Source organism: Sylvia atricapilla, chromosome 28 (assembly GCF_009819655.1).
Source record: "Sylvia atricapilla isolate bSylAtr1 chromosome 28, bSylAtr1.pri, whole genome shotgun sequence".
NCBI classification, from domain to species: Eukaryota; Metazoa; Chordata; class Aves; order Passeriformes; family Sylviidae; genus Sylvia; species Sylvia atricapilla.
In genome coordinates this window covers 1,965,439-1,992,472 of record NC_089167.1, presented here as the reverse complement: position 1 = coordinate 1,992,472, position 27,034 = coordinate 1,965,439, and the positions used below count along the sequence as shown (strand labels likewise).

At 47.0% G+C, this 27,034-nt stretch overlaps 1 protein-coding gene across 2 annotated transcripts in view; it reads left to right on the top strand.

The window, feature by feature from the left end:
- The window catches only part of DPYSL2 (dihydropyrimidinase like 2), a 59,449-nt gene that overhangs the window by 14,168 nt on the left and 18,247 nt on the right, over positions 1 to 27,034 (top strand). For both annotated transcript variants that reach the window (XM_066337246.1, XM_066337245.1), the window contains exons 2-7: positions 384 to 472; positions 1,745 to 1,929; positions 23,799 to 23,963; positions 24,672 to 24,733; positions 25,786 to 25,866; positions 26,723 to 26,791. In XM_066337246.1, the coding sequence (XP_066193343.1) occupies positions 384 to 472; positions 1,745 to 1,929; positions 23,799 to 23,963; positions 24,672 to 24,733; positions 25,786 to 25,866; positions 26,723 to 26,791 (651 nt within the window). The remainder of the gene's footprint in view (positions 1 to 383; positions 473 to 1,744; positions 1,930 to 23,798; positions 23,964 to 24,671; positions 24,734 to 25,785; positions 25,867 to 26,722; positions 26,792 to 27,034) is intronic.

The window sequence follows — 27,034 nt, the reverse complement described above, 5'->3', positions numbered from 1 at the left end:
TAAAAATAAAGAGCTGTGGTTCCAACACACATCCCTGCAAGTGTTATTCAGCGCTGCTGCTGCAGGTGGTGGTGGCTTCAGGCTTCCAGAGCAGATAAGACCATTGGAACTCACCTCTTTTCTTCCTCATTTTGATTTTTTTTTTAATTTAATTTATTTTTTTTTTCTGCTCGTCAGCGATGAAAGGCCTTGCGGATGAAAAATAAAGCGTTTTTATCTTTCCAGTTGAAAGCGCAGCAGTTGACTGGTGTTTTGATGTGGCGCTGGTGAATAATGCAGAGGTTGTTGCCTTCCCTCCTCTTTCATCTGTGGAGTGACACTGCAGCCTGTCAGGTCTCTCCCTCTGAATAATTGTGTCTTCTGTTGTGCTTCTTTTGTTGTAGAGCGACCGTCTTTTGATCAAAGGTGGTAAAATAGTTAATGACGACCAGTCCTTCTATGCAGACATTTACATGGAGGATGGGTTGATAAAGTAAGTGAAGCCTCGTGTGTGGGGTTGGGGATGTACAGAAATGCTCTGCAGCTTGGTTGGAACGGCTTAATCTCGGAGAGCTCTATGAAATCACAGTGAAAAAATTAATATTTCCACGTCTGTCCCCGGTGTTTAACGAAGGGGCTTTAAAAAACCAGGGTGTTGAATGAATAAACGAGTGGGTCCAAACCCTGCTGGCTCCAAGGAGGTACTTATCTGTGCTTAATTTTAGCCATGTGAGCAGCCCCATGCTGAGATGACACATGTGTTTGAAGTTATCTGTGCTGTAAAGTTTCACTGAGTTATGACTTCAGATATTTTGAATCCGGAGTTCAGCCTCTTAACGCAGTTAATTCTCAATTTTTAGGCTTGGAGGCTGGACTTAGGTGACCTCTGGAAGTCTCTTGCAGTGCTGGCTTCTCTGGGGTTGTGATGCAAGGATCACTCCAACCCCCTCTCAAGTCAAAAAATAAAAAAAAAAAAGGCCCCATAGAGGGAGAAATTCAGGCGTTTTTCTGTGTTTTCAGGCCTCAGACATGTGTTCCTGGCACGTTAAATGTGTTACAGATTTCTTAGGAAAATGACTCTTAGGAAAAAATGGACAAGCCAGAGGTTACAAACAAGGAATTTTCCTGTTCTGGCTAAACAGCCAGCACATGTGCTTTTTTAATCAAGGTTAAAAGTTAAAGGAGCCAGCCAGAGACAGCTAATTAATTGCATCCACTGCTGCACTGCTAAAAATAGGTCTGTGAAGGGCTGGACTGGAGAGACCTCTGAGGGTCTCACCAGGAATTTGGTAACCAATTTCTGCTTGAATTTATGTTTGTGTAAAGGACTCTGTAACACTTAACACATGACAGGAAGGTGGAAAATATAGAAACCAAAATTCTTCCAGTGCTCCCAGACCGATGGTAACGTCCAAACTGCTGTTAAAGAGCTGGAATTGAGCGTTGAGCTGCTGCTTAAAAAAAAAAGCAGCCCCAGTATGTGGAGGGCACATCCCTTTCCAGAGGGATTCCTGCTTTTCCTCCCTTTTAATGTTACCCCAAAGTGCTGCAGGAATTGCACAGGTCACTCAGCATCGTGCCACTGCCTCCACAAGAGGAATAAACCCCCCTGAGCCCTGCGTGTGCTGATCTCCATGGAAAAAAAAAAAAAAAATAAAAAAAAAGGCAGCTGGGTTAAGTAGCACAGAGGTGTTTGCTTACAACCTGCTCACCTGGCTGGGCCTGACCTGCTCCTCCAAACCTCTTTTTTTTTCCCCCCTCCCAGGCAAATAGGGGAGAACCTGATTGTGCCAGGGGGAGTGAAGACCATCGAGGCCCACGGCAGGATGGTGATTCCTGGAGGCATCGACGTGCACACCCGCTTCCAGATGCCAGAGCAAGGCATGACATCTGCTGATGATTTCTTCCAAGGGACCAAGGCTGCGCTGGCTGGGGGCACCACCATGATCAGTAAGTGCTTGGTTTTGCCTCTTTCCAGCCAAGCTGGGTTTTTCTCTTTCCCAGAAAAGAGCAGGAGTCACCTGCTGGAGTCACCTGGTTTCTGTTCTGGGAAAAGCTTGTGGGAATTGGGGTGGAAAAGGAGGACTCCAGGATTTCTCCATCTCGCAGTTGTCACTCATTTAATTCGTCTTCTCTTGCTGGTGGTGTGGCTTCAGCAGGTTTTTGGGTCTGCTCCTGCTGGAACAGTGTCCCTGTGACCTCTGGCTCCAGAGGGAGGAGCAGATCCCCCACATTCCTTGGTCCCTTTTGTTTGTGGAGAGAAATCTGCTGTATTTCTCCCACCCAAAGGTGCCAGAGTTTGGTGTGTCTTTGAAAACTGGGCCACTTCCTTCAGGATCTGCTTTAATCTGCCACCAGGATTTTTGTTCAAGTAGCTCAGTTTGTGCTCATCTCCTCCTTTGGAGAAAGAAAGAGAGGGATTGTGAAGTGAAAATAGCTCAAAATAAAAAAGACAGACAGACAGACTGTTGTGCTGGCATCAGGATTAGACACTTTTGGTGCTGCCTTCTGCCTCTGAAATGCCTCAGGAGTGACTTCCAGGCTCTCTGTCCCTGCTTATGTTGGCCACAGGATCTTAAAACTCCACAGGCAAATCATAACCTTAGTAACCTTGTTTGAGCCAGGGCAAAAAAAAACCCCAAAAAACCAAACCCCTCTGTTGCAGAGCAGCTGATCAGGTGTAAAAATGTACCACAGTGTGCCAGGCTCTTGTGCTGCTTGTGGGAGTGAGGGATAAAGGTGTGAAGTGATCCAAAACCTGAGCAGCTCACAGGTTTTTATGTCCTCTCAGGTGCTGCCCTTCCACAGGAGGGGAGTTCAGGCACACAGGAACAAAAGCAGCTGCTTCAGAACAGGTTTTAGTGACTATTGTCCAGTCCAGGGGTATAAAGAGATCTGAGGCACAGCCAGGAACCAGCTGAAGTCTGCTCAGTTCAAACCAAGCTCTGCCAGGGCTGGAGCATCCTCATCTCCCACAGCTCTTGGTAGAAATAATCCTAAAATAACCCAGGAAATTATTTTTTATGAGGTGATCAGAGTGTGAGGTTTGTGTCTGAGGATAACCTCACCCACTCGGGGCGTGTGGCTGCTCCCTTTGTGCTCACTAACACCACCAAATTCTCCTTCAAATCTTTGCTGTCAATTCAAATCAGCAGCACCAAAATGCTTTTTTTTATTTTATTTATTTTATTTTCAGCCTCAGTTCATTGGCTTGTTGTCATTGGTTGTTCCTTTGTTAGGAGTACACCTGGTTCACACTCGAATTATCCTTTTGTTCTTCCTTGTTAAGTTGAATTAGATCAGAATAACATTCTCTGTCATCTGCATGTGACCTCTCAGCAGCACTGTTTCTGAAAGTAGAAATTGGTTTGGCAAATTTTTTTTTTTTTTTTGTTGTAGCCCTTTACTTTGGTTCCCTAATTTTAGAGGTAAAATTAGGGAAGCAAATTTTTTACTCCAAAAAAAAAAAAAAAAAAAAGGCAATAAATATTTACACACATAAAGGAATTCTGAAGCAGGAGAAATTCCTGAATACCTCATTAACAGTGAGAGAACACTTTCCTGAGCTAGGGAGGTGGGAGGAGAATACCCCATGTTACAATTTCTCAAAAAAAAACCAGCATAATTTGGATCATGACCTTGGGCAAAGCATTTAGAGGAGGCTGGTGATTAAACCTGAGTATCTCAGATAAAGACACCAAACCACAAAATCATCTCTGAACAACAATAACAACAACAACAACAACAAAAAAAACCCCAATTTCCTAAGACTGCAGCAAGGACTAAACAGAATAATGGAGAGACATTCCTGATGGGTGGGAATAATCAGCAACTGGAGCAGGAGGAATGATGCAGAGGAGACTTCAAAGCCTCTGCCCTGTGTCAGCTCAGCTGTTTTCTCTGAGCAAAAATACAACATTTGCAGAAGATTTTTTTTTCCACAGTGCAGCCCTGGTGAGCACTGTCTTGGTGGGTGGCCCTTGGGTTTTCCCAGAGCAGGTGGGAGTTGTGCTGGATGGCAACATTTTTATTTTTTTTTTTGCCCTCTTGTGATAAAAGGGGCAATATTTAGTGAGCTGGATTCACGCTATCACAAACTGCAGCCTGAAAATGACACTCTTTATCTCGGTGTGTGTTTTAAATGCTGGGCTTTTGCAAAGGGAATCTGCTCCTCCCTTGGGCTTGTATCCAGCTGTGCCTCTTCTAAAGTCTTTTTTTAGGAAAAAAAAAACCACCTCTTTTTTGGATGTGAGATTTGTGGGGGGAAAAAAACCCACCTATTTTCCTCATTAGTGCTTTAAGCAAACTTTGGATGATTTATTTACAAATACCTTTTACTCCATCTGTTTCTCTGCTTTATGCACAACCCTCACTGTGGGCACAGCACCAGTTCCATGCTTCAATTTGTTTCACATTTTTTGTGCAGGAGGGCACTTCAAGGCTGTTTACTTTACACTCATTTTTAGGGAAATATTTATTTTCCGTGCAGTTTTCAGCGACATTAAACCAAGAGCCTTGGAGAGGTTTCCACTGATGGTTGGTTTACAAAAATTACGGGTGAAATTCTGACTTTTTGCTGAGCTTTGGCATCGATCTGCAACGGCAGGAATTCACCTGGAGGATGTGCTTGGGTCAACCTCATTTTGAGCTCAGATCAAATTCACTGCTGCTCCTTGAATTCTCCTGGCAGAACACATCCAAGGGAAGCCCAGGAGTGTAACCTGTTGTTTCCAAGACTTGTCCTCATTGCTTATTCTCCTCTAAATTCATCCCTGGGAATCAGGGAAGGGGAATCAGATGGGTGCTGGTATCAGATTGGATAATTATAGTTTTTTTGTGGCACCAGGAGGGATTTATCCTGGTGGGAAGCAGATCTAACTCTAATCCAGGGCTTTAAGGGAAGCTCAGGAGTGTAACCTGTTGTTTCCAAGCCCTGTTCTCATTGCTTTTTCCTGTCTAAATTCATCCCTGGGAATCAGGGAGGGAGAATCTGATGGGTGCTGGTGTCAGATTAAATAATTGTAGGTTTTTTTGTGACACCAGAGGAGATTTATCGTGATGGGAAGCAGATCTAACTTAATCCAGGGCTTTAAGGGAAGCTCAGGAGTGTAACCTGTTGTTTCCAAGACTTGTCCTCATTGCTTATTCCCCTCCAAATTCATCCCTGGGATTCAAGGAGGGGGACTCTGATGGGTGCTGGTGTCAGATTGGATAATTATAGTTTTTTTGTGGCACCAGGAGAGATTTATCCTGTGGGGAGCAGATCTAACTTAATGCAGGGCTTTAAGGGAAGCCCAGGAGTGTAACCTGTTGTTTCCAAGCCCTGTCCTCATTGCTTATTCCCCTCTAAATTCATCCCTGGGAATCAGGGAAGGGGAATCTGATGGGTGCTGGTGTCAGATTGGATAATTCTGGTTTTTTTGTGGCACCAGGAGAGATTTATCCTGTGGGGAGCAGATCTAACTTAATGCAGGGCTTTAAGGGAAGCCCAGGAGTGTAACCTGTTGTTTCCAAGACTTGTCCTCATTGCTTATTCCTGTCTAAATTCATCCCTGGGATTCAAGGAGGGGGACTCTGATGGGTGCTGGTGTCAGATTGGATAATTATAGTTTTTTTGTGGCACCAGGAGAGATTTATCCTGATGGGAAGCAGATCTAACTCTAACCCAGGGCTTCCCAACCCATCAGGGACCAGGGGCTGGGGGTGAGGATCCAAATCTGCTCTTTTGTCTCTCAATCCTTGGCTCTCCTGAGGCTGCTGCACTCAGGAGTTAGGGCTGATTTCTTTTTCTGCTGGCTGCCCTGAGGCCATCTGAGCAGGAATTCCAGCTATGATCCTTCTGTCTCTGCAGTGCCAAAGGCAGGGCTCCAGCTGACTCTGCTAACGGAGGAACAAACAGAGTTGGTTTGGCCTGAAATGACGTATTGTGATATCTTTGTTTTTTTTCTGCAGTGACAATTTGCACAAAGTCCTTTTTTTCTCAGTCCCTCACCTTAAAACAATATTGGTGTGGGGATGTCAGCTGAACAGCCCTCCCTGTGGGCTTTTAGGATAACATTGCTCCGGGGAAGAAAAAAAAAAAACAAAACTCGCTTGGATTCTTGCCCTTTTGAAATGTCAGAATGCAGTGTTTGGGCATTGAGTTGAAAGGAGAATTCCAGAATGCTCCACAGGGGATTTTGAAGGAGAGAGGAGTGTTCAGATAGTCTCCAACCTGTTCTGGTTGCTTCCATAAACTCCCCTGTATTCCATGGAAAGAGAACAATCCTCCCAGAGGTTTGGAAAAAGGACTCTGTCTGAGGTTGCCCTTTACAAGAGGCTAAAAATGACATTTTTCACAGGCTCCCAAACCATCCTGAGCTGGAAGCATCCTCCAAACCCAACACCTGGCACTGCACAAGACACACCTATTTCTGAGCCCCTTTTTGGGGTTTAACACCCCAGGACATAACCCTGGAGCTGGCAGAGCAGGAAAAACCCCTGCTAGGGAATTCTTTTTCAGGCTGGCCTCTCAGAGCCTGCAGATGGCTGCTGATTCCCTGTGATGGGTGAAATCCCCATCAAAATCAGGGGGAAAAACTCCCCGTGGTTTGAGCAGGGGCAGCATTGGCTCTCTCTGCTCCCATCCCAGAAAGGATGAAGAAGTTCAGCTCTGTGTATTTTCTGAGCTCCCTGAGCCTGTTTAATGTCCCAGTGAGAGCTGCATCCACCCAGAGCAGCTCCCACACACATTTGGAGCCTCTCCTCTGCTATCTGCTGGCCTTGGGTGAAATCTCTTGCTGACATTGCCTCTCTCTTGACTCAGTCAACCCCTGTTATAATCACAGGGAGAAATTACAGTGAGAGAAATTACAGCTTTTTCTGGCCTGGTGGCTTGGAAGGCAGCAGCCTTTTGAACTCGAGCTGCAGTTATGCTGATGGCACTGGGGAGGGAAGGCTCTTGGGAAGTTCAGGAGATGAAGGGGAGCCTCAGATGGGCTCCCTAATTCCTAATCCTGCAATTAAAGAGCTCCCTGGGCAGCCTGGCAGGGGTTTGAGCTGCCCAGCAGCGCTCAGGGAGGTGACAGCAGCTCTCCCAGGTCAGCCTGAAGATCAGCACCTTGCTGGAAGGAGATGCTCCCAGTCAGGAATGACTCCTCACCTCTTGGGTTTTGATCTGAGTGGGACAAAGCGGGGTTTAGACAGGGGGAGGGTGTGGAGTGGTATTTAAACCCACCAGGTTAGAGCCTATTCTGCCTGACTGGGTGCATTTCTTTTCTGTTATCAGGGTTAGCCCTGTGCTGCTGAGAGGAGGAGGAGGAGGGAAGCAGGGACAGAAGGAGCTGACAGCAGTGGTCAGGCAGGGACTTGTGGCTGAGCTGGAATTACAAAACCAAAGTGTTCTGCCATCCAAGAGCAGCGACCACAGAGCTGCAGTGTCTGCCCAGGTCCTGGCTGTGTGTACACAGCCCTGCATTGTTCTCACTTTTGTTTCTCTTTGCACCCCGAGATGAAAGAGGAACTGTGCACTGGGGCCAGCCCTGCACACTGCCCTGCAGCTCCTTTCTCTTCCTGGCAGCACTTCTTCTGCCCCAAAGAGATGGTTGGTTCTCTAGAAACGCAGGGAAAAGGCCCACACGTTATTGGGGGATTTCTGGGAGTGGGAATCTTTGCTGTCTGTGACTGGAGTAATGGCACTGCCACACAGTGGTGCAGAGCCCCTCCTGCCCTGACCCTCCTCCCTGCAGCTCCCTTTGTTCTTTTTCCACTCCCAAACTCAACCTTGGTCCTTTTTCCACTCCCCAACCCACCCTTGGTCCCTTTTCCACCCCCCTAAACCCACCCTTGGTCCTTTTTCCACTCCCCAAACCCACCCTTGGTCCTTTTTCCACCCCCAAACCCACCCTTGGTCCTTTTTCTATCCCCTAAACCCACTCTTGGTCCTTTTTCCACTCCCCAAACCCACCCTTGGTCCTTTTTCCACCCCCAAACCCACCCTTGGTCCTTTTTCTACCCCCCAAACCCACCCTTGGTCCTTTTTAGACCCCCCCAAACCCACCCTTGGTCCTTTTTCCACCCCCCTAAACCCACCCTTGGTCCTTTTTCCACCCTCCAAACCCACCCTTGGTCCTTTTTCCACCCTCCAAACCCACCCTTGGTCCCTTTTAGACCCTCCAAACCCACTCTTGGTCCTTTTTCCACCCCTAAACCCAACTTTGGTCCTTTTTCCACCCCCAAACCCACCCTTGGTCCTTTTCCACCCCCCAAAACCCACCCTTGGTCCTTTTTCCAAACCCATCCTTGGTCCTTTTTCCACTCCCCAAACCCACCCTTGGTCCTTTTTCCACCCCCAAACCCACCCTTGGTCCTTTTTCCACTCCCAAACCCACCCTTGGTCCTTTTTCCACCCCCAAACCCACCCTTGGTCCTTTTTCTATCCCCTAAACCCACTCTTGGTCCTTTTTCCACTCCCCAAACCCACCCTTGGTCCTTTTTCCACCCCCAAACCCACCCTTGGTCCTTTTTCTACCCCCCAAACCCACCCTTGGTCCTTTTTAGACCCCCCCAAACCCACCCTTGGTCCTTTTTCCACCCCCCTAAACCCACCCTTGGTCCTTTTTCCACCCTCCAAACCCACCCTTGGTCCTTTTTCCACCCTCCAAACCCACCCTTGGTCCCTTTTAGACCCTCCAAACCCACTCTTGGTCCTTTTTCCACCCCTAAACCCAACTTTGGTCCTTTTTCCACCCCCAAACCCACCATTGGTCCCTTTTCCACCCCCCAAACCCACCCTTGGTCCTTTTTAGACCCTCCAAACCCACCCTTGGTCCTTTTTAGACCCTCCAAACCCACCCTTGGTCCTTTTTCCACCCCCAAACCCACCCTTGGTCCTTTTTCCACTCCCCAAACCCACCCTTGGTCCTGATTCCCCCTAAATCCCTTCGCTTCACCAGCTCCTGCTGCCGTGTTTGTTCCCTTTCCTTCAGGGCAGGTTTTAAACCCTTGCTGAGAGAGTGGGAGCTCTGGGAGCAGAGCTGCCCCTTCCCTGGGGTGAGCTCCTCTTCCCGAGCTTTTAAACCCCTCTAAGTCCATTAGGCTGAGCCTGCAGGGGGTTGTGCAGCCTCCCAGCATCCCGATTCTGCTGGATGGTGTCCCTCACTGTCCTGGGGACATCTGCCAAGTCCTGGATGTCCCCTGTGAGGGAGCAGAGGAGGAACCAGCTGTGCAGACCTCAGAGGGGTTTCTCTGTGTGTTCAGAGGGGTTTTTTTTCACCCTTTGGGTGGAGTTATTGTTTGTGCAGGGAGAACAGGCTGCTGTGAGGGGCACACAGGGGCTCAGGAGCTGGGTGGCTGTGCCCTGGGGTGATGCAGGAGGGGTTGGAGGTGGTGTGGTGAGGTGTTTGGTGCTGCCTCTCACATAGTCAGCCTTCGGTGCTGCAAGGTGAAATCACTGCCCTGGTGTTGGGCTGGAGTCCTGTGAAACCTCTGCAGTCCAGCCTGGCTTGGGTTTGAGTCAATCCATCAGGAGATTTTTTTTTTTTTTCCCTTTCCCTTCTTTTCCTTCCCCAGAACTGCTGGGGATCCTGCCCCTTGCTTCTGAGCCATCCTTCAGCCATCCCTGTGCCTCCTGAGCCATCCCTGTGCCTCTTCTGCCTCCTGTGCCATCCCTGTGCCTCTTCTGCCATCCCTGTGCCTCCTGAACCATTCCTGAGCCATATCCCTGTGCCATCCCTGTGCCATCCCTGTGCCATCCCTGTGCCATCCCTGTGCCATCCCTGTGCCATCCCTGTGCCTCCTGAACCATTCCTGTGCCTCTTCTGCCTCTTGTGCCATCCCTCTGCATCCTGATCCATCCCTCTGCCTCCTGAACCATTCCTGAGCCATCCCTGAGCCATCCCTGTGCCTCCTGAACCATTCCTGAGCCATCCCTGTGCCATCCCTGTGCCTCCTGAGCCATTCCTGTGCCATCCCTGTGCCTCCTGAGCCATCCCTGTGCCATCCCTGTGCCTCCTGAGCCATTCCTGTGCCATCCCTCTGCCTCCTGTGCCATCCCTCTGCCTCCTAAACCATTTCTGTGCCTTTTCTGCCATTCCTGTGCCTCCTCAGCCTCCTGAGCCATCCCTGTGCCTCCTGAGCCATCCCTGTGCCTCCTGAACCATTCCTGAGCCATCCCTGTGCCTCCTGAACCATTCCTGAGCCATCCCTGTGCCTCTTCTGCCATCCCTCTGCCTCCTGAACCATTTCTGTGCCTTTTCTGCCATTCCTGTGCCTCCTCAGCCTCCTGAGCCATCCCTGTGCCTCCTGAGCCATCCCTGTGCCTCCTGAACCATTCCTGAGCCATCCCTGTGCCTCTTCTGCCTCCTGAACCATTCCTGAGCCATCCCTGTGCCTCCTCTGCCATCCTCTCGTCTCCTCTCCCATCCCTCTGCCTCTCTCCCATCCTCTTGGCACCAGTGATTATTTTAAGGAGCAGTTGAGGTGTCCCTTTTCTCTCCCTTGTCCCGTTGTGCTGCAGCCTGTCCCTGTGCAGGAGGAGGGAACAATCCCACCCGTGCCTGAGCTCTGCTCAGAGCTGAGCCCCCGCTGGCAGCAGCTGGGACACTGCAGATGTCACTGCCCTGGGTTTTTTCCCTCCAAAGAGGGATTTCTTTGGGGAGAAACGATCCCCTGTTGTCTTGTGATGAAATCGCTCTCGATGCCTCTTGTTCCGTGTGGTGCTGGGGATCAGCAGTGCTGCTTTCCCACTGGCTGGGGAGGAGTTCTTGGCTTGGAAGAGCTGCTTTAAAGTGATTTTCTTTTTGGGTTGGGAGGAACTTTAAAGATCAGCTTGTTCCTCCTCCTGTCATGGGCAGGACACTTCCTACTGTCCCATGTTGTTCCACATCCTTAAACACTTCCAGGGATGGGGAAGCTGAGCCAGGGTCTCACCACCTTTATTATAAAAATTTCTTCATAATTCCTCGTTTAAACCTGTTCTCCTTCAGCCTAAGGCCACCCCCTTTGTCCTAGGACTACATGTCCTTGTGAAAAGTGCCCCAGAATCCCCAAATTCTGGCTTTCTGTGTCCAGTGCTCTCATCCCCAAATTCCAGGCCTTAGTGATGACACAGAAGGGAAGAGCCAGAGGATCTCTGATGTTCTGAGTCTCACCCAGCCTCTTACATCAATACAGAATGTCCACGAGGTTTTCCTGGGTGGAAAAGTTGGTTTCTCCAGCTCTGTGTTAGATGGAAAAAAAAAAATCCCTTAAAAACGAAAATGGAATTATTCACCTTGCTTCATGTAACATCAGCTGCCTGTGATGGCTTTTCAGGGTTTGGGTGTTAAACCTGGCTAGATAAAAATCTTAAAAACAAAATGAAATATTCACCTGGCTTCATATAAAAACCAAAATGAAATTATTTATCTGGCTTCATGTAACAACATTAGCTGCCTGTGGTGGCTTTTCAGGGCACGTGTGTTAAACCTGGCTAGATATAAAGATAAAAATCCTAAAAACTAAAATAAAATTGTTTATCTGGCTTCATGTAACATTAGCTGCCTGTGATGGCTTTTCAGGGTTTGTGTGTTAAACCTGGCTACATAAAGATAAAAATCTTAAAAACTAAAATGGAATTATTCACTTTGCTTCATATAACAACATTAGCTGCCAGTGATGGCTTTTCAGGGTTTGTGTGTTAAACCTGGCTAGATATGAAGATAAAAATCCTAAAAACTAAAATAAAATTATTTACCTTGCTTCAAATAACATCTTTAGCTGCTTGTGATGGCTTTTCAGAGTTTGTGTGTTAAACCTGGCTAGATAAAGATAAAAATCTTAAAAACTAAAATAAAATTATTTACCTTGCTTCATGTAACATCTTTAGCTGCCTGTGATGGCTTTTCAGGGTTTCTGTGTTAAACCTGGCTAGATATAAAGATAAAAATCTTAAAAACCAAAATAAAATTATTTACCTTGCTTCAAATAACATCTTTAGCTGCCTGTGATAGCTTTTCAGGGCACATGTGTTAAACCTGGCTAGATATAAAGATAAAAATCCTAAAAACCAAAATAAAATTATTTACCTGGTTTCATGTAACATCTTTAGCTGCCTGTGATGGCTTTTCAGGGTTTGTGTGTTAAACCTGGCTAGATATAAAGATAAAAATCTTAAAAACTAAAATGGAATTATTCACTTTGCTTCATATAACATCTTTAGCTGCCTGTGCTGGCTTTTCAGGTGTGTTAAACCTGGTCAGATAAAGTGCCTTAATCACCCTCAAGTCTTGACAAAGTTTTCCAAGAAGCAGCAGGAAGTGGTGCCTCTTTTCTTGGCCTCTTTTTCTGAGATTTTTTTTTTGTCTCCCCACCAGTGTCCAACCCTTTGGCTGCTTTTGCTTCCCTGTGAGCTTGTCTCAGCCCCAAGTGCCCTGCTCAGGCAGCACCTTTCAGCTCTGCAGGTTGGGAATCTGCTCCCTGTGCCGTGGCAGGGGGAGAAGAGGAGCCTCAAGAGACCAAAGCTGGAACCAGCTGCAGGATTCCCCACTGAGGATGAGTTTGGAGTGGGATTTGCTGCCTTTTTTTTTTTTCTCCTTTTTTCCTTCAGCCCCTCTGCCTTCAGAGTTCATAGATCCCATCTGTTTCTTAGAAACCAGGATTTATTTTTCTTTTTTTTTTTTTTTTTTTTTTTTTTTTTTTTTTAATCTTTCTGGTGAGAGGGAGAGATGTTTGAGGAATACAAATGAGCTCCTCCTGTCTGGCACACTTTTTAATCCCACTCAGGAGCTGCCAGTTGTGAGCAGTTTGGGGCTGTGCCTGCAGCTTTTCACAGCCCTCACTGCCATGGAAGCCCTGTGGGTTTGTTAGGAATGCAGGGATGGACATTTGGGAGTTTTATGGCTTTGGGAGGACTCTTTTCTTCCCTTTCAGTTGATGTTAGAACCCCCTGAGTGACAATGTCATTCCATTTCTCCATGCTGGGTGCTGTAATGGGAAGTGGCTTTGTTGCTGAGTTGGTTTTAATTGGTTTTAATTCCAATTAATGAAGCTCATCTAGAGCCTGGTATCATCAGTAAAAAAAGGATTATTTTTATGAATTGTTTTTTTTATGAGAGATTATTTTTTTATGAGAGATTATTTTTTTATGAGAGATTATTTTTTATGAGAGATTATTTTTTATGAGAGATTATTTTTTAATGAGGGATTATTTTTTACCTGAGAAGCTGATGTGGGCAGCACTGGAAACAAAGCAGATAATCCCTGTCCCTCCCACTTTGGCATCTGCAAATCCAGAGGAAAGTGCTTTTGGCTTCCTGTTTTAAGTAAAAAAAAAAGAACTTGAGAGATCTCACATACAAATATGAAGTGGGAAATGCTTTGGTGGGTTTTTAGAGCTCACCCAAAAGGGCTCTGAAGCTTTTGGAAGTTTCCCTTCCAGCCACTTGTCTGGGTGTGTTCCCAGCAGCAGCTCCATGTGTGCAGGGTGGGTATTTTTGGAATCTGGGGGACTCACAGTGGTGTTTGACATATGAATGAAATTCCCTGGCAGCAGGAGCTGGGGAAGTTGTTCCTGGAGAAGTCTCCCAAATTACTGCACAGCTCTGAGCTGGTGCAGGGAAAAGGGGGAAAAGCTCCCAAACTACAAACACTCAGTGGTTTGTGCCTCCAAATTGGGGTTTTTCATGGGCCTGGCAAAATTACAAACTCCCTGAACATCCAGGCAAGGCTGTGTCACAGGATTCTCTGTTCAAATAATCCAATATTGCCTCCAAAAATCTCATTTCAGAGCGGGTGATGAGCAGTTAATGATCCTTCCCAGCTTTTCTTTATTTCAGATGAGATTTCTCAGGAAATCAGCAGCAGTGTCCCAAGAGAAGAGTTTGGCTACTGATGGCAGAGAGGCTTTTTTTCCCCCTGGGAATGGAATAAGCTTTGGGAAGTCTTTGTAGCACAGCTGAGAAAAAAAAAAAAAAAAAAAAAAAAGTAGATGTGCTGTGTGTTTTTAGAAATAGGATTAGGCCACAGGAGCAGAGATCAGGACTCTGAAGCTGTCAGACCTTCTGCAATGCAAACATTCTGTGATAAAGGGGGAGCTGCATGGAACAGCCCCCTGAGCCATCCTGCCCAGCTCCAGGGGCAATGCTGGAATTCTGGAATTAGAAGGAGCCTTAAATCCCATCCAGCTCATGGGTGGGGACAACTCCCAGTGTCCCAGATTGCTCCAAACCCTGCCCAGCCCCAGGGCCTCCCCACCCTTATAAAAACACTATTTCCTTCTAACACCATGGTTCAGACAGGAAATCAAACTGAGGTGTAGAAGGTGTAGAATTTCCCCTAACAACTTATTCATGGAAAAAAAAAAAAAAAAAAAAACCCCAAAATTTCGATTTTGTGTGTAGGAGTTTCCCAAAGCAGTTTGCCCCAAGCTGGGGGGTTTCTCTTTGGGGTGGACAGCTCAGGAGGTGCCCAGCACTGCTGCTCTGTGCCCCAAACTTTGGATTTTTTTTCCCAGCAACAGTTTCCCCTAACGACTTATTAATGGAAAAAAAAAAACAAAAATTCGATTTTATGTGTAGGAGTTTCCCAAAGCAGTTTGCCCCAGGCTGGGGGGTCTCTCTTTGGGTGGACAGTTCAGGTGGTGCTCAGCACTGCTGCTTTGTGCCCCAAACTTTGGATTTTTTTTCCCAGCAACAGTTTCCCCTAATGACTTATTCATGGAAAATACCCCCCAAAATTTTGATTTTATGTGTAGGAGTTTCCCAAAGCAGTTTGCCCCAGGCTGAAGTCTCTGTTTGCCTACAGGAGTCTCTGTTTAACCTGGGGATAATCTAGTTAGGACCTCCTACAGGTTAATGACTTCATCAAGCACAAGAGCTAATTGGCAGCATCAGGGCACAGAGTGGAGAGGAGAGCAGCACATGGGCAGGTGTGGTCAGGAAATGACCCTGAGGGGTGGGTTTGCTGCTTGATCCTCGTCCTTTGGTGGCAGACAGGTTCTGCTGCCCCATCCCAGTGGGTTTTCTCCATGGATATTTGGGTCTGGTGCAGCCCTCGCTGCTCTGCCTGCGGTTTGTGAGAGCTGGCAGGGGTTTGAGTGGGAGCAGCAGCAGGATTCCTGGTGCTGGTTTGGTGGTGATGGGTGACAACTTCCTCCTCAGAACGTGATGTCACCTCGTCACAGCCACAGGAGAGGAAGTGTCTGGTCCTCATCCAGATGTTTCTTTGACAGATACAGGGTTTTTCTCTTCCCCATTTCTCTCACGAGCTGTATGGATAAAAAGTGCTTGTGTAGAATCAAAGTTTATTTTTTTTTTTTTTTTTGGAGGAGGAAAAACCCCAACTTTTCTAATCCCAAACACACAAAAGGCCTCTCAGAAGCACCAGAGATTTCCCCTGTGAAAACTGGCATCCTGCACTCTGCTCCTCTTTATCTCCAACACCCCTGAGACAACCCCGGGCCGTGGATTGAAAGTGAGAATCCCAAACTCGGTGATAAGGATGCAAATCCAGAGCTGTCCCAGCTTCCCTGGCAGTGGAAAAAGCCCGAGGGGCAGGACACATCTGCAGTGACCTGAGAGGGACAGAGCTCAGGACACGTGCTCCTTCATCCTCCTCTCTCTGACCAGCTCCTGCCCCTTGGGTGGGGTAATTCTTGTGTTTTCTCTTGGCTTGAGAGCCACAAATGGAAGTTTTGCTCCATCTCAGTCCCTCCAGGGTCACAGAGCAGTTCGTGTGCAAGCCTTTTGAAGTCCTGTGTGCTCTTTTCACGGCCTTCAAGTGTGGAGTAATGCCTGAAAGAAAGAATAAATCTTGGAACCACTTAAATCTCTCTTTTGAACTTGGTGCCTTTCCCTCTCTGCCGTGGTGACCTCCTGAGATACAAGAAGTGCACAATAAACCTGCACTGGGAAGAGATGGAGCCTTTTTTTGTTTTGCTCTGACCTTAACAGGCTGCCATCCCAGCTGCTGGGGAGAGTTATTAATCTTAATTATTGTTTGAATTCTTTATGTCTGTGCCCAGCCAGCCTCAAATAGTTCAGTGTATTTTGGATGTAATCAGCCAACCTGGACTGGGAAGAGATGGAACCTTTTTTTTTTTGATCTGACCTTAATATGTTGCCATTCCAGCTGCTGGGGAGGGTTATTAATTTTAATTATTGCTTGAATTCTTTATGTCTGTGTCCAGCCAGCCTCCAGCAGTTCAGTGCATTTTGGATGTAATCAGCCCAAAGGGCGAGTGCAAATCCCTCTATGACATCAGTGAGGGAATAAGGGAACGTTGCAGTCTGAAAATGTCATCAGTGGATGTGTCTGATTCTTCTGAGCCTGGGCCAGCTTTTCTGATTTCTGTGCCTCAGGCCTTGCAAAGTGCCTGTGCAGTGACACAAAGCAGCCTGTGGTGTCATTTGGGCTGCCTTTGCCATGGGTTTGTGCAGGAGAACAGCCCTTGGGTTGGGTTAGCACCATCGCTGCTGTCCTCTAACTCTGGAGAATAATCTCTTTATTCCTCTGTCTTTTCTTGTGGAGGGGGATGAGGGAACAAGAATGAAATTCTGTGGGGATAAATCCCCACAAACACACAGAGCTGAAATCTGCCTGCTGCAGGCAGGATGTGAAGAAAAGCCTTCCTTTGATTTCTCATCAGCTGAGGTGCTGCAGGAGCAGTTCCCTCCAAAGGTTTTGTCACTGTCCTTCCTTTTCCCAAATCAAACCCAGGGCCCTGAGTGGGGTTTAGGGGAAGAACTGGGATAGAATCAGGAAAAAAAATGAGGTGTGAGGCTCTTCTGGATCGCTTGATTTGGGATTTTTGAGCTCAGAGGAGGGCTGAGGTCTCTGGATGGGCTGAGAATCGAGGTTTTAATACTTAAATCAGAATTTTTGCTGCTGAAAACAGCTTTGTTACTGGATGAGGCAGCTCTTGGTAGCTCAATTCCTTGACACATAAAAGGCTCATGATGCATAAAGGTAGAAGGGCTTGTGATATTTCACCAGCTGAGAATCTGAAGCCTCTGGATGAAAAAAAGGTCTGTGATTATGGGATAATCTTCTGTGGGTCAGTCCAGGACCTGACTTTTATTCCTCTTGCTTTGACAGAATTATTCCCATTTCACACCAGTGCCAGGAGAATATTTCCTGCTGACAACTCCAGACTTGTAACAGGGACCTGTGCAATTAGCAGGGCTGAATTTAATTACAGCCTCTCCATAAAATGGCTTGTGCCAGAATGCACAGCTCCATAAATCCCCCAGATTTCAGCACACACAGTTGCTGTGGGGATTAAGTGGTATTAACAGATGTGTTTTTAGTGATCAAGCTGCTCTTCAGAGGTTTGTGTAGGGGAGATCTGCCTGCTGACAGTTCACTGAAATGTTCAGGATTTTCACCTTATAAACTCCTCTTCAACAATGGGCACGTTTAATGCTGGCAGGAGCAGGAAATAATGTGTAAAACTGCAATCTTTAATAGCAACTGGAGCCCTGAAGCCATGGGTTTTATTGCATATACAATTTGGGTAACATCTGACCCTGATTCGTGTTTATAGTGTCCTTTTCAAAGAGTTTTTCTCCTTCCTCTAGTGGCATTGACGAGCTGAAGCTCCAGAAAAATCTCATGCATGCTTTGGATGACACTTAATTAAAGCAGTTAAAAAAAAAAAATCAAAAAAATCCTTTCCAGGGGCAAGCTGGAAGCAAAGGCTATTAATAGAAGCTGCAGGAAGGGGGTGTTTGCAAGCCAAGGCCTGCTCAGCTGAGGCAGGATGCAAAAAAAGAAAAAATAAAAAATACGTGCCACAATGCCAGGAAGCCATAAAGCCATTAATCCCCACCCCTGAGCACATCCAGCCCCAAAGCAGAGGTTTGTTTTCAAGGCAAAGCATGCAGCTCTTCCTTCTGAAGCAAGAATTGCTCTGCAGCTTAGCAAGGGGTCAAAAATATAAAGGCATGACTCTTCATCTGCATGGTTTTTTTTAATTTTTTTTTTTTTAAAAAATTTGAGTGAGGTTCCAAGTGCCAGGAAGAGATCATGTGGGATATTTCTGGTCTCAGAGCATCCTGCAGGGTGATTCCTCATCAACCTCAGGATCCCTCAACCCCAGGAAAGCTCCTGAGGAGCAGAAAAACCCCCAAGTTTGGAAAAAAATAGCCAAAATGTGATGCAACATTTCCTAAAGCCACCATTTAAAGGCGAGTTTGGCACCGTTTTCAGTGGTTTTAAAGTCTGGGAGCAGCTGGATGAAGACAAGGAGATGTTTTAGCCCATTTCTGGAATCAGTTGTTGGACTTGATCTGGGGTTGGGTTGGATTTGTGTGAGTCCCTCCCAGCTCAGGGTGTCCTCTGAATTGTGTAAAAAAAAGCTGTAGGAATGATCTGAACTTCAAAAATCACTTGTGTGTGTGTGTGGGATTGTGCTGGGATCCTATTTTAGTACAGGTCTGATGTTAATATATGAGAAGAATGTGTTAATTATTGGTGATGCCACTGCTCTAGAAAAAATGCTGCTAGCACTTCTCACCTCTGGAGGTTTTTTCCATGCTCCAGAGTTAAAACAACTCTGCTTTATTTTCCCCATCCTTGGAGCATTCCATCCATTTCCCTGAATTTTTGCCTTCCCCTTTAATTTGACACCCAAATATCTCCCCACCAGCATCCCACCGTTTTGGCCTATGGAATACAGAATGTTCCAATATTTGGCCTGTGAAATACAGAATATTCCAGCATTTGGCCTATGAGATGCAGAATATTCCAGCAATTGGGCCTGTAAAATACAGAATATTCCAGCAATTGGGCCATGAAATACAGAATATTCCAGTGTTTAACCCATGAAATACAGAATATTCCAGCATTTAACCCATGAAATACAGACTATTCCAGAGTTTAACCCGTGAAATACAGAATATTCCAACACTGGGCCTGTGAAATAGAGAATATTCTAGCATTTGGCCCATCAGATACAGAATATTCCAGCATTTAGCCATAAAATACGGAATATTCCAGCGTTTAACCCATCAAATAGAGACTATTCCAGCATTTGGCCCATGAAATACAGAATATTCCAGCATTTAACCCATGAAATAGAGAATATTCCAGCGTTTAACCCATGAGATACAGAATATTCCAGCATTTAAACCATCAAATACAGAATATTCCAGCATTTAGCCAATGAGATACAGAATATTCCAGCGTTTAACCCATGATATACAGTATATTCCAGCATTTTGCCATCAAATACAGAATATTCCAGCATTTGGCCCATGAAATACAGAATATTCCAGCGTTTAACCCATGAGATACAGAATATTCCAGCATTTTACCATCAAATACAGAATATTCCAGCATTTAGCCAATGAGATACAGAATATTCCAGCGTTTAGCCCATGAGATACAGAATATTCCAGCATTTAGCCAATGAAATACAGAATATTCCAGCATTTTGCCATCAAATACAGAACATTCCAGCATTTGGCCCATAAAATACAGAATATTCCAGCACTTAACCCATGGAATACAGACTATTCCATCCTTTAGCCAGTGAAATAGAGAACATTCCACCCTTTAAGCCATGAAATAAAGGCCACTGCAGGCTGCTGGGTGCCTGCCCTGGGGCAGGAGAAGCAGATGCACCTTGTTGTAAACTGGGTGTAATGACAGCAGAGCCAAAGCAGGTAATTAGGAGGTGGGGTTAATTAGGGCTTGGAGCATGTGCTCAAATCCCATTGTCCTCAGAGGGAAGGGAGAGCTTGGGCTGTCTGGGTGGTTTGGAATCCTGTCAGTGCTTAGCAAGGACAAAAAAAATCAGATTTTTTTTTTTTGGTATTATATAAAGTAGTTTTTCTCTCTTTTTCGTATTTATTATTATTTTTTTTTAATAAGTTCCTTTGCTGATGTAACAGCCTTGTCCTCAGCCCTTGGGCTGCTGCATTTTGAGTGCTGCAGCTCAAAAAAGGTTAAAAAACAATCTGCAGAATGTTTCCTGCTCGTAGCAGATAAACCAGGGTAACCCTGAGCTTGTTTTGCCCCGTGCCTTTGCTGAGAGTGAGTTAAATAAAGACAAACTTTAGGCTCAGACCTGAATTTCACTCAGATTCAGGGAGCCACTACAAAGCCCACAAAGCAATTTAATCCCTCCTTTGAAGATTTCAGCAGCACCAAGCGATTCTTAAATTAACTTTTCCTTTCCTTTTTTATTTCCTCTCTCTGTTTGGTGTCTGTTTTTCGGAACAAACTCTTGAGTTTAAAGATGAGCTGGCAACTTCCTTCTCAGACCTCGAGCCAGCTGAAGGCATTTGCACAGCCCCCAAAAAAAGAAAAAAAAAGAAGAAAAAAAAAAAAGAAGAAGAAGAAGAAGAAAAAAATCAAAGACAGGAAGAAAAAAAACCATCAGGGCTGGAGGAGCACAGCAGATCAAGGGGATAAAGGGGTGACAACAGCAGCTTGTCCTCAGTGTGTCCTGCAGGTGTGGGGACACCCCAAGGTGACCCCAGGGACACCCCAAGGACACCCCAGGGTGACCCCAGGGACACTCCTGCCCCAGAGGTGCTGAAGGGGACATGGGGCAGTGGAATCTCAGGCACAAGGATTCTCTGTGAGCTCCTTTTCCCATGGGAAAGCTGCTGGGAATTCTCCTGGACCAGCTCATCCCTGGGCTGTGGGAACTCGCTGGGATGGAGCCTCCATCAGCTGCTTGTGCTGCTCTGGAGAGAGAAAAAGCTGTTTTTGTTTGACTCTGAGCTCCTGAGCAATGCCTAAGGGCTGGAAGAAGCTTCTCTGAGTTTCCTGACCGTCTCAAGAGGCACAAGCAGTTGGCAGAGCTCAGTCCTCCCAAGAGCAGGTGAAGAGTCAACCTTGGCTCCTCTCCCTGCCTGGGTCTGGACCCAGTTTTTACATTTTTTGGCCTCCCCAAAACCTCACCCTCACGTGGAGGGCTTCAGGCCACAGTCTTGCCATGTGTCTGTCCCCTCCCAGGGCACAGAGGATGGAAAAATCAGGAGGCTGCCACTCGTAGAGCTGCCCCAGAGGAGGAGCTGGGGTCACATCCACCTGCTTCATGGCCTTGGTGCAGCACCCAGTGCTCCTGCTGCCTCTGCCCTGGCAGAGCTGCCTCCATCCCAGGGGTTCCAAACCATCCCAGGGGTTCCAGAACCATCCCAGGGGTTCCAAACCATCCCAGGGGTTCCAAACCATCCCAGGGGTTCCAGAGCCATTCCAGGGGCTCTAGAGCCATTCCAAGGATTCCAGAACCATTCCAGGGGTTCCAAACCATCCCAGGGGTTCCAGAGCCATTCCAAGGATTCCAGAACCATTCCAGGGGTTCCAAACCATCCCAGGGGTTCCAGAGCCATTCCAGGGGTTCCAAACCATCCCAGGAGTTCCAGAGCCATTCCAGAGGTTCCAAAACCATCCCAGGGGCTCCAGAACCATTCCAGAGCCATTCACAGGAACTCCAGAGCCATTCCCAGGGGCTCCAGAACCATTCCTAGACACCAGAACCATTCCCAGGAGCTTCAGAAGCATTCCCAGGGGCCCAAGAGCCTTTCCCAGGAACTCCAGAGCCATTCCAGGGGTTACAAACCATTCCAGGGGTTCCAAACTATTCCAGGGGTTCCAGAGCCATTCCAGGGGTTCCAAACCATTCCCAGGAACTCCAGAGCCATTCTCAGGAACTGCAGAGCCATTCCCAGGAACTGCAGAGCCATTCCAGGGTCTCAGTGCTGGGCTCAGTGCTGGGTTCTGAGGACTCTGAGGTGGATTTATTCATGTGATGTGTTAGAAATTAAATGGGCTTTTTTGGGGGCTATTTAATGAGACATTTGTATAAACCTATGCTTTCTCCACGTCCCATTGGAAAAGCAAAGGGAATGTTCTTTTCCTCCTCATTGCTCATTCCACTTCAGCTAAAGATGAACTTTGGCAGAGCTCAGGAGCTCTGCTGGCCGAGGAACAATTCAGGCTGCAAGTTAGGGGAAGGTTTCTGGCCACTGGGGAGGAGCAGATCACAGAACAGAAATGGGATGAATTTTTTTTTTTTTTTTTTTAAAAAAAACCAGGTCATTTTCTATTGCCTGGTTATATTTGGGCTGCTTTTCCCAGCGGTGGTGAGCAGCACATCCTTGATGTGGTGCCAGACAGGAGGAGGCACGTTTCCAAGTTGTCATTCACAGCGCTGTGATGGGGAGGGAGGGAGCAGAGACACCACCAGCCACTGCTGGAGCAGAGCTGATCAAAGCTGCTGAGGCACTCAGGATGTGCTTCCCTTGGTGAGATGCTTCCAGAAGGAAAAAAAAAGCCTTTTGGGAAAGCACAAATATTCTAATCTGTTTCCCTTTGCAAAGGGGAGAGGCTGGGCAGAGTTTTGTTTCCAAGGGGAAAATCTTTTGGAAAAGCACAAATATTCTGAGCTGTTTCCCTTTGCAAAGGGGTTTTGCTTCCAGGGGAAAAAAAAACCTTTTAGGAAAGCACAAATATTCTTATATTCTAATCTTTGCAAAGGTGAGAGGCTCAGCAGAGTTTTGCTTCCAGGGAAAAAGAAAAAAAAGCCTTTTGGGAAAGCACAAATATTCTAATCTGTTTCCCTTTGCAAAGGGGTTTTGTTTCCAGGGTAAAAACTTTTTGGGAAAGCACAAATACTCTAATATTCTAATCTTTGCAAAGAGGAGAGGCTGGGCAGAGTTTTGCTTCCAGGAAAAAAAAAAAAAAGCCTTTTGGGAAAGCACAAATATTCTAATGTCTCCCTTTGCAAAGGGGTTTTGCTTCCAGGGTAAAAACCCTTTGGGAAAGCACAAATATTCTAATATTCTGATCTTTGCAAAGAGGAGAGGCTGGGCAGAGTTTTGTTTCCAGGGGAAAAAAAAACCTTTTGGGAAAGCACAGACATCCTGAGCTGTCTCCCTTTGCAGGGTGGTGGTTTGGGGTGAGCTCTTGGCTTTGTGCACTGTGTGCCCAGCTCAGGGATGTCTGAGATGTCTGGGCTGGCTCAGGAGAGCTGGGCTGCTTTCCCCAGTGTGAATTTGGTTCTTTAGGCAGTGTAAAAGCACCAAATCTTGGCTGCTGTGTCAGTGTGGGGGTGAAGCAGAGCTCTGTTCTGCCCTGAGGGTGAGGAGAACCCATGAGCTCTGTCTCTCATCCCTGATCCTCACCATAAAATTAAAAATAAACTCCTGAGATTTCTCTGCTGATTATTGAAGCCACTTTTTTTTTATTATTATTTTTTTTCTGTGTGTTTTAATGTAGAATCAAGCCAGGCTTTTTTCTCCTGCCCACTTTGTGACCCCACAGAAATCCCACAGGCTTTTCCTTCTCTCTCAGCTCAGTGCTGGAGATGCTGACTTGCTGCTTTTATTTCACTTTTTGAAAAGACCTCGGAGATTTTTGAAGATCTCAGAGGCTCCATGCGCTCAAAGAAGAACCAGGAGCACTGAACCTTCAGATGCAGGTCCCTTGTGTCACCCTTTGAGGTTCTCCTGCAGCTGCCTGTGACTTCAGCTGCTGCTGGATTTGGTGTGAGGATCAAACTGAGGATCAGAGGCAGCAGAACCTTCTCAGGGCCACAGAGAGCCACAAATAGTTGATCCTGCTTCCTCCACTCCTCTGCAGGGTGCTCCTGGTTGGGATGAGCTGCAGTGAGCAGGTTGTAGTAACAACTCATTTTCCTTCAGCTGCTGCTCCGTGACCAAATTCCTCTTTGCCTTTAGGTTATTTGCAAGTTGAAGATTTCCTCGGCGGTTTCTAAAAACCCAAATTTTAAGAAACCGCTGAGAAATCTTTAAACTTAGAAATTTTGCAGCAGCCTCTGCCCAGCTGTTCCTGCTGTCCCAGGAAAGCTTTTCCCAGCCTTTTACCAGTGCTTTGCTTGTCATTCCCAGTTGACCACGTGGTTCCTGAGCCTGGCACCAGTTTGCTGACAGCATTTGACCAGTGGCGAGAGTGGGCAGACAGCAAATCCTGCTGTGACTACTCCCTGCACGTGGACATCACTGAGTGGCACAAAGGTGTGCAGGAGGAGATGGAAGCTCTGGTTAAAGACCATGGTAAGCTCAGGGGGGTTTTGGGATCACATTTAGGGCTGTCTCTCACGCTGTGTTTTGATTTTTTTATCCCAGTAAAGCTGTTCTGGGGTCTTCGAGGAGGGTTTGGGCAGTTGGGATCACAGAGGAGTCAGGGTTTTGGGTTGCTGGTGTTGCAGCACTGATTTTCCAGAGGTGAATGTCCCATTTTCCCAGCTCCTGTGTCCAGTGAACCCTTCAGGTTCATCTGCAGCCACTAAAGTGCTGTGAACAAGGGAAAGAGGAGACCCAGCTCATCTCTGGCTGCTAAAAGAATAAAATGACCCCAGAGGTTTTTCCCCTTTTTAATTCCTTGGTGTTTCATCCTCAGGCTGGAGGAATTTTCCAGTTTGTAGGGTCAAACCCCAGCATTTTATGCCCTGGTGGGAGTTTCCTCTGTGAGGAAAGTTTCCTATGTGCTGGGTGAGAGTTTTTACTGGTTCCAGAGGCTGGAGGGGGAAAGGCAGCTCAGGGTCGGTTTGGGCACATCACAGACCCGGATTTCTCACTGTTCTCCCCGGAGGATCAGGGGGATGAGCCCAGCAATCCCTGCCTTTGTGTGAGATGCATTTTTCCTTTTACTGAGTTGCTCAGCCTCCTGCAGTGCTGAATCCATTGGGAATGATTGCTGGGGGCTGCTTTTTGGGGTTTTATCCCATGGCTTGAGCTGCAGTGTGCTCTCTTTTCCCCCAGGTGTGAATTCCTTCTTGGTGTACATGGCTTTCAAAGATCGCTTCCAGCTCAGTGATTCTCAGGTAGGAAAGAAAGCTTTGTGCTCACTTGGTCACAAATAAGGGATTAAATTCAATATCCTGGGATCTGACTGAACTCTCTCCTGGTTCCAATCTTTGTGTGTGTAACCTAAGATTACCCACAGCTCTGGGTCGAAGATTGTATTTTTAATTAAAAATAAAACCGAACCAACAGCAAACCCTGAGAGGCTTGGCTGAGGGCAGCAGTGGGAAAACTCTCATCTTGAGAGCTCAGAGGTTTTATTCCAGCTCCTTTGGGGTAGAAGCAGTGACAGTTCTATGAATTGCTGCTTTTTTTGCCTCTGCACAGGGCAGGGAGATCTCTGGGCTAATTTTAATTATTCTGTTCAGAAGCTAAAACTGATGGTGGTCCAGAGGTGGTAAAATCTCTGGGACTTTAGGAAGGAGTTAATTGCCCTGCTGATTGCTGCTGTGGTGGGCACATTTGGGCACCTTCAGCTGCTCAGAGGGGCAGTGGAGGTTTGTGGAGGTGTGGGAGGAGAGGAATGCCTGGGAGTGTTGGGGGTGTGTGTGTGAGTTATCTCTGAGAGCTCTGGAAACATTTTGATGACATTGATGGCGCCAGTTGGGGGGTTCCTGGAGCTGAGCCCTCGCAGACTGATGGCTGGAGTGGGAAATCACACTGCTTCTGCCTCCAGATGCTGGATTTCCATGGAGAACCTGCCCCCAGCACTCACATTTTGGGGATGTTTCTCATGCCAGGCACCACTAAATGAGACATCAAACAGGCACAACTCTGCAAGCCCTTTAAAATCATCCAGCTGGGAGGCTTGAGTTGCTGTTTTTTCCTTCCCATACTCCAAACCTGCTGCTGGACAATCCTTGGCCACACCAGCAGCATCCAGCTGTAGAATTGGGGAAAATTCAACGCCGATTCACGGAAACGGTTTTCATCCCTCCAACAAACCACATCTTGCACTGCTTAATGCTTCCCTTCCTCTTTTCCTTGTTGCAAAAGTGTTTTCTGAGGGGGTGTGGGCTGTGGCCTTGCCAGCAGGTGTGTCCTGAGCTGAAGGGTGTTGTGTGTCCCCCAGATTTACGAGGTGCTGAGCGTGATCCGGGACATCGGCGCCACGGCCCAAGTGCACGCCGAGAACGGTGACATCATTGCTGAGGTATGGTGTTTGTCCTCCGAGTTATTGCCTTCAGATGCTGGGAGGGGTTTGAATTCTGCCTCCTGAAGCCACCCAGGCTTTGGGGCAGAGCTGTGTGGAGGCTGTGAGCAGGGCAGTGGATTGATCCGCTCTGGTGCTGATAAAACACGTTTTGGTGGCAGCTTTTCCACCCATTTTGGGGTGGATCTGGGGCATCTCTGCCTCTCTCCCCAAAAGTGAAAAGCTGGGGGTGATTGTTCACTGTGTGCCACAAAAATGTTCTGCAGGAAATCAGGAGAGGGGGAGTGGGAAGGGCTGGAGGAGCTCCATGCAGTACGTGGGGTGCTGATGTCTGGGGTCTGTTCATCCTTCAAACAGCAGCAAGGGAGAAATGTTAATAATGTGTCCAATTTCATCTTATCTCCAGCCCGTTTTGGACACTCTGTCTCAGGCACTCAGAGGATTTCTGTGTTCTCTGGCTGGGCAAGAGCCCACCCCAGTCCTTGAGCCCAGTTGCAGGATAATATTTTTTTTTTTTTAATGAGTTATCATTTTGCCACATCTTCGAAATTATTTTATAGACACTAATGAGTGCTGAAAGTCAAGGGGCTACGAACCCAGTGTGAGACAAATCCAAATAAAAGGTTTCCTCGACCTCCTGTGAACAAATCAGCAAGGTTTTGTGAGCTCTGGTTATTCTCAGCAGGGGGAATTGGACAGAAATCTCTCACAGGCTCCTTCTGCAAAGCCCCGTGTGATTTTTTAGCCAGCCCAGATGCTCAGAATCTCACTCGTGCTCTTTTCCAACAGTTCTGTGTGCTGCAAGAAAACATTCCTTATTGCTTTAAATCTCATCCCCTTTTCCTCTGTGCCTTAGGAGCAGCAAAGGATCCTGGAGCTGGGCATCACTGGCCCTGAAGGACACGTGCTGAGCAGACCTGAAGAGGTGAGAACTCCCCTGCCTTGGCATTTGCCCCCTTCCCCAGTTTATAACATCTCTGCATGGCCATCAAATACTTCATGTTGGGGTGGATGTGGCTGCAAACAGGATTTTTCTGCATTTGGGTGGAATTGTGCTGCTGTCCTTTCTAGAGCCAGCGTCTTGGGCTTCTCTTTTGGTCATTATTTTAGCAGAGTTCCAGTGAATGAGCAGAATTTTTTAATATATGCCCAAATCCTGACACTGTTT